The sequence below is a fragment of the Antechinus flavipes genome, chromosome 4 (genome assembly GCF_016432865.1).
Source record: "Antechinus flavipes isolate AdamAnt ecotype Samford, QLD, Australia chromosome 4, AdamAnt_v2, whole genome shotgun sequence".
NCBI lineage: Eukaryota > Metazoa > Chordata > Mammalia > Dasyuromorphia > Dasyuridae > Antechinus > Antechinus flavipes.
The window spans coordinates 382,744,011-382,757,557 of NC_067401.1; the positions used below are offsets into that span (position 1 = coordinate 382,744,011).

General features: G+C 42.6%; 1 protein-coding gene across 1 annotated transcript in view; it reads right to left on the reverse strand.

Moving 5' to 3' along the window:
• Positions 1–1,594: 1,594 nt before the first annotated feature.
• Positions 1,595–13,547, reverse strand: part of CDK18 (cyclin dependent kinase 18) — a 53,855-nt gene continuing 41,902 nt past the window's right edge. Inside the window, exons 9-16 of the mRNA XM_051998531.1 lie at positions 13,236–13,359; positions 12,940–13,060; positions 8,794–8,891; positions 8,498–8,603; positions 7,818–7,860; positions 7,245–7,335; positions 4,374–4,451; positions 1,595–3,711 (exon numbers count right to left, since the gene is read on the reverse strand). Of these exons, the coding sequence (XP_051854491.1) occupies positions 3,677–3,711; positions 4,374–4,451; positions 7,245–7,335; positions 7,818–7,860; positions 8,498–8,603; positions 8,794–8,891; positions 12,940–13,060; positions 13,236–13,359 (696 nt within the window). The 3' untranslated portion in view covers positions 1,595–3,676. The remainder of the gene's footprint in view (positions 3,712–4,373; positions 4,452–7,244; positions 7,336–7,817; positions 7,861–8,497; positions 8,604–8,793; positions 8,892–12,939; positions 13,061–13,235; positions 13,360–13,547) is intronic.

Sequence of the window (13,547 nt, forward strand, 5' to 3'; positions counted from 1 at the left end):
AATTTTCTATGTAATAAAAATTATCCCTTTTATCTCCCACGAACCTGTCTCATTTACTTATAATTCTTCTGACTGGGGATATTCTTGAGAAGACACAGCAAGTACTTGACAACTATTTCCACAGATTTGAATAAGTCATAAAACCTGGGAGAGAAATTAATATTGTTCTGTTTAGCCCTGGAGGGAATAATTAGTAACAATGTCCGGAAATCACAAAGAGGCAAATTTAGATTTTTTTGAATGGGGGAAAAAACAACCAAAAAACTTACTTGTGAACAATTATAGAATCATCCAAAGGTAGAATGGGCTGCCTCAGGAAGTGGGTTATTTCCCCTTCACTAGCTATCTTCAAGCCAAAGCTGGAAGATCCCTTGGAGAGGGGATCTATGGTCAGGTAAGGATTGGACTGAATGACCTCTGAGACTCTGTTACTATTAATACCTTCTCTGCTCCCAGATTTTTCCTGGGAATATAAAACATATAGCTGCCACAATGCCTTTCCTAAGGTCTGACCACCTCAATCACCTCTGCTTAAAACATTCGGTGGTTCTTTATCATCCCTTGGGTAAACTAAAATGTCTTTTGCTTGATTTATGAAGCTCCATAATCTGGTTTTAACTCCCTTTCTAACTTCATTTCTCATCCCTCCCACCTCCTTCTCAAATGATGTTCCAGCCAAACTGAACTCATTTCCCAAACTTAATGTACCATTTCCCATCTCTCAGCTTTTGCTTAATCAAAGCATACTTTCCTCTTTCTCTTCCAACTTCTTCCCTCTGAATTCTTTTCTATCAGTGAGAGAGCATGAGGGCAGTAGAAACAGCCCTGGATTTGGAGACAGGGACCTTTGATTCAAATTCCAGTTCTGACATTTAAGATCTTCGTGACCCAGACAAGTTACTCTTTAGGTGAAAATTTTCTAATCTTACTAGCCAAAGGGATTGTGCTAGGTGATCTCTAAAGTACCTTCCAACTCTCATCCTTCAAAGTTTAGTGTGAATGTACATCTCCCCAATTATTCACATTCCCCTGTAACTATCTGTGTTCTTTGTTTCCTGAGTAGAAGTAAGCTCCATGAAGGCAGGGACTGTTATCCCCAGTATCTGATAGATAGCTCTGTATATAGTAGGAACTTAATAAATATTTGCTCATATATTATATATAAACAGAGAAGTGAATACCAGGTTGTTGGAAGAAAGAAAGAAATAGTACAATGAAAGGAGCACAGGACCTGTCCAGAGGAACTGGGTCTGACCATATCCCAGCTCTTGACACATGACTCATGTGATCTTAGGCAAATCATTTCACCTACCCAAGGTCTCATTTTTTTTCAAGCTGTAAAACAAAAGTTGTAAAACACTTAGATGACCTCTTGAGTCTTCTATGACCTATCCTCCCTATTATCATAAGTATTTGTGTTATGTCAGTTTTCTCATTGTATTGTAAGTTCATGCTATGTCTAGGGTCTGTCCTAGCCCAATCCTTATATATAATTGCTACTGAACAAATGAACAGATGAATGGCCTTGATACAATGAGCAGTGACCCAGAAGCTGTTGGTTCTTGCTTTCGTTTCCCCAAGTCATCACACCCACTTCAGACATGATGATTTATTTCTGGCCCTTTGCGTGGTTGCATTCACAAAACATCAGGTCAAGGTGTCAGGGAACCCTCCTCATAGAAAAGGCCTCGAGATATACAAAAATCAAACTCTCTCTTCATTAAAAAAAAGACCTGCATAGACCCTGACACCCACCCACACTCTTCACACATTCACACATCTTTCCCCTTTCTTTGGAATCAGCCTGCTAAAAAAATCACCTTGTCTTCAAGGGATCATTTGCTTCTTTTTTGTACAATATGAGTTAAATAGATTATCTGTCTTTGCACTGAGTCACAGGACAGGAGACGGACGTTCACAGTACAGTTCAGGGAGGGAGGGGAGAAGGGGTAGCCCCCAGGTCCTCTCTCTGGGAAGAAGCAAGGCAGGAGAAACATGGCTCAAAGGGGTTGGTACTTTGGTGGAGCAGGGGGTTGGTGATGGGAATTCAGGGATATGGAGGATGGTTCTCAATACCTCACATGGCACAGAGGTGGGATGACATTTCACCGGAATTAAGGATGCAGCGAATGAAAGACTTGGACTGGGGAACTGGAGTGGGGTGAGAAAGGTAGTGCATATGTTCATTTGCCAGATCCATTTACCTGTTCTAAAAAGTGTTCCAAGTTTAGTTTGCCCTTGAGGGTAAATAATTAGCTTTAGTGGCAGGGGGAATGTTGGAAGGAAGAGGCAGGACCTTTCATACAGGCCAGTCCTAGGTCAGGAAAATCCTTATCCTTCCCATGACTGAGGCTTTTGCTGGCCCCATGATTGGTTCTGTGACTGTTCCTGCCCTTGACCATCCTCTGGGGCAGCCTTATACACAGAAGATGGTCAGGGGCTCAGTGACAGCCCAGGAACCAGAGCCAAGTGGAGCAAGACCAAATATTGAAGGGTAGGATGAGCTAAAGAGGCCTGATGGCCCAGGGGTCCCTGGCTCCAGAGAACACAGAGAGCAGGATTAACCTGGCTGCCTTCTGCCCTGACCCCTTTGGCAGACATGGGGTAAGGAGCAGCTAGGATCAGATGCTCATATTCTGATGCTATTAAGAAAGGAAGATTAGGGATATTCCACAGAGGCAGGGCCACTGGAAGGAGATTTCCTGGAAGCAATGAACTCTCTCCTACCCATCAGTTTAAGGAAATTCCATTCAAACTGGATGGAAACAGGTACTTACTGGGGCAGCCTCTTACTATATTTGGTATTAGAGGGAGATGCCATCCAGTGGAAACTGCTGGGCACTATACCCTGTCAGAAGGGGAGAATCACACAGCCTTGGAGGCAGTTAACAGGGCCCAATGATGGGGAATAGGGCAAGGGGAAGGAGGGATTTGGGGGTCCAATCATGGCTGGGGCTGCCAGTTTCCCTCAGACTAGAGAGGGAAGCTGGTGGGGGTGAGGGAACAAGGACCTTTGGCACAGAGAGAAGTGCCCAGGATTTTTGGGTCCTGGGGAGGTGAGAACATTCCTTTTTCTAATTGTAAGGGAATAAAAGAAACTGGGGTGTCAGGGATTAAGGGAAGCTATTTCAGCCTCAAAGGTACCAATGAGCCAGCAGGGATGTGCCTATAATTGGCCCTGCTTATGTCGGGGTGTCAGCCAAAATCTGCCTGGTCAGAAGGGCCTTGTGCAGAGGAACCTCCAATCCAGGAGAGGTGGGGAATAGGGGCCAGCCAGTACTCCATGTGGGATGTTCCATCTTCCCCTAGCTGAGCACAGATGGAAGAATCCTGACCTTTCCTTTCTTGCCTCGTTTCCTAGCTTGGCCTGCCAGGATGGAGCTGGGGTCACCCCACCTTTTGAGATATCCTTCCAAACCACAGTGCTCACGCCCTGGGGAGAAGGAGCTGGGGGATGGATCCAGGGGCTCAGAACCCCCACAAGAGGGTTCTTGAAAGGAAGGGGAGGGGACACACCAGCAGCCAACAGGGCTAATGGACTTCCCTCCCATCCAGCTGGGACCCCCCTCCAATTCTCTATAGGCAACTCTGGGCCCCTAAGCCCAGCCATAGACAGTTATGCTGGGTACGTCTCATCACTTTTGTGGCCTGTGGTGTGGGGATGGGGACATCTAGCTCAGAAGATGCTCTGTCTTCGATTCTTTCCTCGGCCTGAAAGACAAAAGAGGGGAGAAAAACAGGGTGAAATCAGTAAGGAACCTGGATTCAGAAAAATAAAAACTTAACTTCTCAAAATGAGAAACCGGACCTTGGGATAAAGGATATAGAAATCAGAAGCAATTTTTGTTAGGGAAGCAATGAAATTAATGAAGGAATGTGCTCCAGGAACTACCCAAGAGAACAGGCCTTTCTACAGGGCCTAGAGTACCAAAGTACCAAGAAGATCTCAGGATCAAGTGAGCTCCTCCAAGGGGAATCTCCCAACCCGGCAATCTAGAGGAGCTCTAGTGTGTTTATTGACAGAGGGGTGTCTCTGCGTATTCATTAGGCAGGATTAATTGGGAGCCCTAATGGGTGGGATTCACTCTGTTGGGAGAGAAGAGCTCAATTTAGGGTCCAGGGAGAAACTGAGGAAAGACTGAGCACCTGGATAGAGAGGAAGCAGTTGGGAAAAGAGATGAGACACACTAACCCACTCCCTCAAACAAGCTGCTGTTTAGGAGACTCTGCAAACCTCCATTAGATGCATGGGGAACTTACATAAGATCCACTCTTCCTCCTAGACAGAGGACTAGGTATTGACTGAAACAACTCATGATCACAACTGAGCGACAGATCTGGGGGAGGAGGACATGGAAAATAAGGGATGTTACCTGACTGCTGGAAGGATAGACCCCGGTAACCTGGATCTTTCTGGAGCTGAATTTCCTTCAGAGAGAAGATGGAGGCAGCTGTGGGGTAACAAGAGATAGAAGAGGGATGGGAAGAACAAAAGGAAAGGGAAAGGAAGATAATCAGCATTCATATAGCATCTCCTGTATGTCAGCCACTGCATTGAGAAACTGATTTAAATGTCACAGTAACCCTAGGAGTTTTGCCTTTATAATCCCCATTTTGCCAATGAGAAACTGAAGCAACCAGAGATTAAGTCACTTGGCCAGGGGACAAACTGGGTGGTCAGTCTCACAAAACTGGATAGACCAGAAAACATCCCCAGAGGTGCTTCCAGTGGACACCTAAGTCTGTTTCTATACCCATAAGTTTTACCCTTATCCTTCACTCAACCTCTTTGACAAGTGGTTATTAAGCACCCACTATGTGCTGGCTGCTGCAGCAGGCACCAAGGTGGGAGAATCTGCCTTTCCAGGAGCTCATGGTGTGTATTCAGTTTGTTGGTTCAGAGATCTAGGACGGAAGTGTTTGTGGAGATCTGGTCTGACTCAGTCCTTCTGCAAATGAGGACAGTGGAGTTGAGGGAGGAGAAAGGTGCCCATTGATGGAAGCATCTCCAGCTAATCCCTTCATGTCTCCTCTCCCAGCTTGCCTGGTCAGGCTGGAAATAGGGGCATTCAGCTGTAGGGAATCATTAACCAGGGTGGTCAAGTTCCAGGGGCTGGGGAGAAGGTGGCAAGGAGGCAGGGCACAGAGGAGAAGGGCCACGTGGTCTGTCTCCCAAGGTCGGAGATGGCCCTGCCCACATCCAGGACCTGTCCTAGGTCTTAGTGTGGATGGGGAGAGAGAAAGGGACACATAAATGTGGACTATATATGAGTTCTCTTGGAAACTGCGGGCTGACCTCAACCGCAACAAAGAATGAGTGCTTGGAAAAATATGCATAAATATGATAGGGAAGCTAGGTAGCAAAATGGAGAGAGCACAGTCATGATGTCAGGAGGACCTGAGTTCAAATCTGGTCTCAGACATTCCCAAGCTGTGTAACCCTAGGCAAGTCACTTAACCTTAATTCTCATCCCATCCCCCCAAAAAAAATACGGAAAAATTTATGTAGAAAAAAATAGTAAATAAAGGACACAAAATCAGCGGGTGAGCATATATACCAGTGATGGAAAAGAAAAAGAGACAAACTCTAAGGGAAAGGAAAAAAGACAATGGAAAGAGATAAACTAGGAAAAAGAGCCTGAGATGTTAACAATTTGTATGATTATGGCCATTTTTTAAAACTTCAAATAGTTTCACATGTAAGTAAAATTGTTTTTATTACTGTATAAAGTTAAATTCATAATGAATTACATATACAAAAAAAATCCAGAGATCAAGGAGAGTATAATGAGGGACTAGAGTCTAGAGACTAGAGAGCTAGCCTCAGGCACAAAGAGACTGGGGTTCAAGTATGACTTCTAACACTTAGTGGGATCCTAGGCAAGTCCCTTAGTTAACTGGCCCTCCGTCCCCCAGCCAGTCCTTTTGGCCATTCTGTTGGTCAGGGCTTCTCTCAGGATGCCTTTCAGAATATTGGATGTCTTTCGATTCCAGCTAAAGGAAACCTTCCAGCTTTGCTTAATTACATTTTTCTCATCCGGCACGTGTAAAATAGCACATGTCACATTTGCAAAACAAACTAAAATTGCCTGCTGCATAAGCCTCATTATCTTAAGTGACTTAAAATCCACAAAGAATTTAATAAAAAAGTCTGCCCTTGTTAAAAGGAAACTCTGCATGTAGAGTCAGTTCTACAGACTCCCCCTTAAGGTCAATTTAAATGTACAGGGGCCATCATTCTTCACTGGCAGGGAAAATTGTGTTGCTAACACATATGTACACACACACACACACACACACACACACACAAGCTGAGAACTGGAGATGAGAGCAGGGGCCTGGTGCAGGTCTCTTTCTCAAGAGGGATTCCCTATAAAAACCCAGGTCAGATTTCCCCAGACTTCACCTCCTCTCCCCTTCTTCTCCTTTTCCTATTCTACCCCCTGTCAAATTCCTATCCCTCCTAAAATAGAGAAATCTCAGCTAATCACATAAAAAACAAATCGAAAGAAACTGAAGACTATATAGTTATGAATAAGATTGACTCTGGAGAAAGATTGGGGGGGGGGGGGAAAGCACTTTCCTTCCTTCCTTCCTTATGAGATGAGGATCTACAGGTACAGAATTTTGCATATATTGAAGTGTGTGGGTTAGGCCTATTGATTTATTTATTTATTTTTTTAATCTTTGTTTACAAAGGATGGATTTCTGGGAAGGAGAAGAAGGATTTTATTTGGAAGTGAATGCAATGAAAAAAACAAAAGGCATCGATATCAGCGCTTAGGACAATGTCTGGCACTCAGTAGGCATTTAATAAACACTTGACAGAGCATTAAAATAAGATAAGCTTCTCTTTTTCAAGAGAAAGGATGTTAGAGCTGGAAATAACCTTACAGACAATCTTAGTCCAGTCCTTACATTTTACACTGAAAGAAACTGAGATCTCGAGAAGGAAAATGACTTGCTGGAGGTTCAATAGCTCGAGACAGAATGAATAAACTTTTGGCTTCCAGTCCTTAGTTCTTTCCACAAAAAATCCTACTCCTGATACAGAGCCCTGTAGGCTCTTATGGGATTGTGTATTTAGACCTAGAAGACCCAGTTTTTTTTAACAGATGAGGAAACTGAGACACAGGGAAGTTAAAAGAATTGTTCAGGATCACACAATTTATAAGCGTCTGAGACAGTGACTACAAGTCCAATGCCTGTCTACTCTGCCATGCCGACTTCTTAGACCCACTTACTGTCAGGGAGTTGGTGCACACGCTCCCCCAGAGGACCAAAGTAAGGGTGTCTCAGGGCTTCCTCTGCCGATATCCGATTCTTGGCTTCATACTGAAAAGCAAAGGGTCAAAGAAATAAGAAGATCAGGAATGCTGGGAAGGTGATTAGGGAGCAGCAGCGACAAAGATGCAAAGGTCTCAAATGCCCAGAGAAAGGGGACAGGTGGGATTAAATGTTTTCTAGGCCATGGACCACAGGATTCAAAGCTTGAAGGATCAAGGATCACCTACTTCAATACTAGGTATTGTATTTTATTGTATTTTTATTGTAAGGAAGTTGAGGCTGGGAGGGGAAAGAAATTTGTCTCTAGTACAAATCGTGGAGTCAGGTTTCTCGACTCCAGATTTAGACTTTCTACTACCCCACACTTTCTCCTGGATGAATCCTGGTGGTCCAAGGCACAGGGAGGATATTCCTTGGAATGGGGAGGATGAGACCCAGAGGAGGCAGTGTTCAGGGCCCATTCAACTCTTTGAAGTTTCAGATTTGGCTTGTCTGCTACTCTTGGACCCCAAAGTTGGGAAGCCACTCACCAGGAGGAGACTGGTAAGTAGATCAATGCCATCTGTGTCCAACCTGTAACATGACAATGTCCAGATGTTGAGAGGGGGAAGAGTGAGCTGACAGAGGCCCTGTTCACCCACCATTTAAGCCTCATAGCATAGGATTCAGGAGCCAAGGTCCAAAACATTCCCACGTCCACCTCGGTGCCAGGATCACAGACTAAGAATTGGAGGGGACTTCAGAAATCACTGAGTTCAATCCCTACTTGAGGGATGAATCTCTTCTACAATATAATGGTCATCCAGTTTAAAGGCTTCCAAAGACCTGGCTGACTTCTATTAGATTCCTTTTTTATAGTAAAAACATATCTGCCTCTATAACTTTTATTCACTGACCAACTGGTTCTGTACTCTAACAGAAACCTTGTTTGACAAAGGTTATATAGACTGGGGGACGACAAAGATACTTGCATCTAATTTCCAGCTATAGGACAATAGTTTAGCTGGACTCTGTTTCTTGGAATTCATGGAATTGGTGCTATCTTCTTGCATCAGAGTCTAAGATCTTTTGAGGGCAGGATTTTATTGATTTCTAGTATTTCATACCCCAGTCCTTAACACATAATAAACATTTAATAAATGTGTGATCTATCTCTCCGTTGGTTAATTATTTCACAGAAGGAAGGGTAGGGATTGGCTTGTGTGGGTACCTGGGAGCGTGATTGATGAGTGGCTGGGGTTTGTACCGGGGGAAATTGTAGGCTCGGAATTCGGGCAGGGATGTCACTCCTGGCCAGGTGTCCTCCGTGGGAGTCCCTAAAGAAATAACATGGCGGGGGATCGGGGAATTGAGAATCAATGGGAAAGGGAAGGGCCAAGCAGAGAGCAACATAGACAGCTCTATGGAACCCACAGAGATCTTGCCCAGGTTTGAGAGATGAGATCCTATAAAGGCATCCCTCCTTTCTACTGGTGATGAGAGGCAGGTAACAGGCAGGGCACTCACCAAGCAGGCGGAAGATAAGATGCAATTCTTCCTTGACAGTGGAGCCAGGGAAGATGGGCCTCCCGGTGGCCATCTCGTAGAGGATGCAGCCCACACCCCTGTGAGGAACAATTAGGGAGGGAGGTCACTGGAGTCTGATGGAGCCCCGTTTTCCCCAGGGGCGCCATCATGAAGGTTGTCCTTTCTGTAATAAACCCACACTGGACCAAAGGATTCCTGTGGGATGGGGATGAGTGACATTCAGGGGAAGAGAGGAATTCATTCAATAGTCATTTTATGAGACATCAATTCTATGCAGATCCTTGTGCTCAATGGGAGGGAAATAGGAGATGCAGAGTTTAGCTAAAACTGGTTCCTACTCTCAGAGGGCTTAGTTTTACTTTTGATATTTATTAACTGTGTGATGCTAGGTAAGTAATTTAAGGACTTTTTGCCTAATTTACCCATCTTTAAAATGATAGTATTGAACTGGAGAGCATTTAAAATCCCTTCTGATTCTAAATCTTAGATCCTAATTCCCAAATCTTGCCTGCAGTAAGGAAGAATAAGCCATCAATATAGATAACTATAATACATATTTTTTTACATCCCCTTTATCACAATTGCTGTTCCAAACTTTCTATTCTTTCCTCAAGCCTCCCATGAGTTCTCTTAACTCCATCCTCTTCTTCATTGGTACTTCTTTTAAAAATTTAACTAAATTTAAATTTTTTATTTATTTTAAACTTTAATAAAATAGTTAAAGAAAAATAAATATTGCCATAGGCAAAGTTGAAAATAGGAGAAAATTCAAAATATAAAGCAATAAATTTCCATTTCAAGAAAGCCTATATAATAAAAAATACGCATTGTGTTGAGAGGTGTCCATCTTTTGTTTCCTTGTATATTTTTTGTTCTCTGCCCTGCACTTTTTACATTATCCTTTCTCTCCTCTCCCCAAAGGCTAATTAAGCACAGATATATATGTATATGTGCATTACATACATATATACATACATGCAATACATAGCTATAATTATACACAAATATTCATATGCATCTATGTAAGATAATACTATGCTTGCCTGTCTTGTTTCTTTGAAGGTGGGTAACATCTTCCTTCATAAGTGCAAGTCTTTCCATATTTTCCTAATTCCACAATTCATTTCCTATCCTACAACAATATTCCAACATTACACTATCTAGTTATTTAAAATAGTCTAAATAATATTAATGGGGTTGACATTTAGTGTAGTGCCTCTATTTTCTCTTTTGATTAAATCTGCTTTAGCTTTAATCTTGTGTGAGATTATTATTACCCCTGCTTTTTGCAAGATAAATTCTATTCCTGGTCTTTATTTTATGTTTGTGTGTATTTGTTATTTCCTCTTCTTCCTAACTCCTATACTTTATTTCTACCTGTTACCCTGCCCTCCTATTATTTAACTTGTCCCCCCTTCCAAGGAGCCCTTCCTTATCCCCTCATCCTATCCCTCTTAATTCCATGCCCATTAATCTAAACACCCTTCTATATACTCTTCCCCTTTTCCCATTCCCTCACACTCTTATTTCATTATAAATTCAGAAGACTTTTATTGCCTCCTAAATACATATGTTGTTCTCTCTTTTACCCAGATCTGATGTGAATAGTCTAACTAGAGCAGGGATCCTCAAACTTTTAAAATAGGGGGCCAGTTCACTGTCCCTCAGACTGTCGGAAGGCCAGGCTATAGTAAAAACAAAAACTTTGTTTTGTGGGCCTTTAAATAAAGAAACTTCATAGCCCTGGGTGAGGAGGGATAAACATCCTCAGCTGCTGCATCTGGCCCGTGACCGTAGTTTGAGGACCCCTGAACTAGAGAGAGTCTCCCCTCAGCCACAGAAATTGTCATCTGCCAGACAGTGTGGGAAGTTGGGAATCTAAGGGGGGAAGAGTGAGGGAACCTCTGCTGATAAGGGACGCCAGGGCCAGCTTTATTGCTGAGACACAGGGCTGGGTGAGAAGGAACCAGCACATACGTGGTGCTTACTTTGGGCATTTATAGGAGGGTGGAGTTGTTGGTTTGGTCTGGGTCTGACAGGAGAACTGAACTGCAGGAGGACCTCCCTTATCATATCCACCCCCCTTTTCCCTTAACCTTTTATTTCTTTCTGAATTTAGAAGGCTTTTATTTATTCCCTTCTGTTATATATGTTTCATTGCTGATAAGAGGATTCCAGAACTATTAGTCCTCCCTCATTTCATTCCTCTGAGTCACTTCTCAAATTTCATTTGTACAAGATAATTTTTTACTTTCCCTTTATGATTTTTACTTTTCAGAATTTTATCACACTAAGTTCTACTCCAATCTTTGTTTCACACTACCCAATTACTAATGATAACCTTAAATACACAGTTTACATTTTCATGGATAAAGCATAAACCGTTTGTCCTCATTGAATGCTTCATAATTAGTCTTTTTGTTTATCTTATATTTCTCTTAGATCTTGTATGTCAAATTTCCTATTAAGTTAAGATCTTTTTGTCACAAAATTTTGAAAGTCTGGCAATTCATTGAATATACATTTCTTATTGTTATTGTACAGGATTATATTGAACTTTGCCGAGTATATTTTTGGCCACAAATCCAGTTCTTTTGCTCTCTGATATATAATGTTCCAGATTTGTGATTTTTTAATGTAGCTGCCACTAAATCAAGACCTAGTTATGATTGTGACTCTGCTGTATCTGAATTGTCTTTTTCTTGTTGCTTGTAATATTTTTTCTTTGACCTGAGGGTTTTGGAATTTGGCTATAATGTTCCTATACAATTTCCTCCTAGGATCTCTTACAGGTGGTGATCAGTGGATTTTTTTCCATTTCTATTTTTCCTTTTTGTTCTAACACCTTAGGACATTTTTCTTTATTTCTCGTATTATTATATCAAGCTTCTTTTTTTTTTTTTGGATTATAGCTTTTGCCTAGTTCAATTATTTTTATGTTCTTTTTGTTCTTGATCTGTTCTCCAGAACAATTGTTTTTCTTATAAGGAGTCTCACATTCTCTTCTATTTTCTCATTTTTTATATTTTGTTTTATTAATTCTTAGTCTCTTATAATTTTGCGGCTTCCCCTTGTCCAATTCTAGTTTTCAAGGAGTCATTTTCTTTAGTAAAATTCTGGATTTCCTTTTCTAATTGGTTGAATTTCTTTTCATAATCTTGTTTTTCTTGGATTATTCTTATTTTTAAGAATTTCCCCCCCTTTTTCATTTGATTTTTAAAGTCTTTTTTTGAGTTCTTCTATGAATTCTTTTGAATAAGCAACTATTTAAGGTTACTCTTTGGGGTAGGAGAAGCTTTTATTGCTCCAATATTTCCCTCTGAAGATAAACTACCATCTTTTCTATTCTCACAGAAACTTTCTATGGCTAGTTCTTTCTCCTTTTCCTGTTCATTTTTAAAAAAAAAATTACAGGAATTTGTTAGTGTAATCACCTCTAGTTCTAAAGTGTGGGGATGGGGCCTCTGGCTTTATTTAGGATCTCCTTCAGTTTAGTTCTTCTATCAGACTCAGAACCAAAGCACCCTCCTGTAAATGCCTGTCGCTAGCACCAGATGTGTGCTGGCCCCTTCTCACCCAGGCCTGTGTCTCAGTAGCACAGCTGGTCTTGCTGTCCCTTATCAGTAGTTCCTTCACTCTTCCCCACTCAGATTCCCAACTCCAGATAACAACCCCTGAGGTGAGGTTACCTGTTAGCCTGGAGGTATTTATACCTCACATTTAGCCAAGTCTCATTTGTGGGGGAAATCTGTAGAGTTTGCAATGTTCTGAACTCTTCCTGGATTTTCTCTCCTCTTTGGGATTATATGACACAATCCTGGTTCCCTTTTGGTCTGAGTCTGAATCTCTTTGCTAGTTACCTTTGTTGGTTGTTCATCCATGTCATTCTCATTATCTACATTATCAATGTGGAAATTTGTATGATTGTATGCATATAACCTGTATCAGATTGCTTCCTGTCTTGGGGATGGGGCGAGGAAGAAACAAAAATTGGAAATGAAAATCTTAGAAAGGTGCATGTTGAAAACTATCTTTACATGTAATTGGGAAAAAAATAAATTATGATTAAGTAAAAAAAATGCCCCTGAAGGCCTCTTCCCCTTCTCTCCTCCTGTTCTCACTTACCACATATCGATGGGAGTAGAATACTCTGTGGAGCCCAGCAGGACATCAGGGGGCCGGTACCACAGGGTCACTACTTCATTGGAGTAGGTCTTGGTGGGCACTGACTTGGCTCGGGCCAGGCCTGGGGACAGAGGTATAAGCAAACTGTCTGTCTGATGGAGATACCCTCTGCTTGGCCCAAGTTCCCCGCCCCCAGGCTGCCACACGGGAGGGGAGATGGAGCTGCATATGCCCCTGGCCTGGACCTAGGCCACGGGGGAGCTGTCCCCTCACCCTGGCTGGCTCCTTGCTCTCACCGAAGTCTGCCAGTTTTAGCTCTCCCTTCTCATTGATGAGCAAGTTCTGAGGCTTCAGGTCCCTGTGTAGGATCTTCCGTCGGTGGCAATAGGAGAGTCCCCGGAGCAGCTGGAACATAAAGACCTGAGGAGGGTGGAGAGGGTGGGAGGAGAATGTTCTAAAAGTCCAATCTGGCAAGCTCGACAGTCTCTCGGGGGAAAGTGAGTCATACAGCACCCACGGGTGGGTGTGAGGAGAAGGAAAAATATATAAGTGCTAGGAGAAACTGAATGGCCTCTCATCCACCCGCTGTCTGGGGTCCCCCTCTGGCC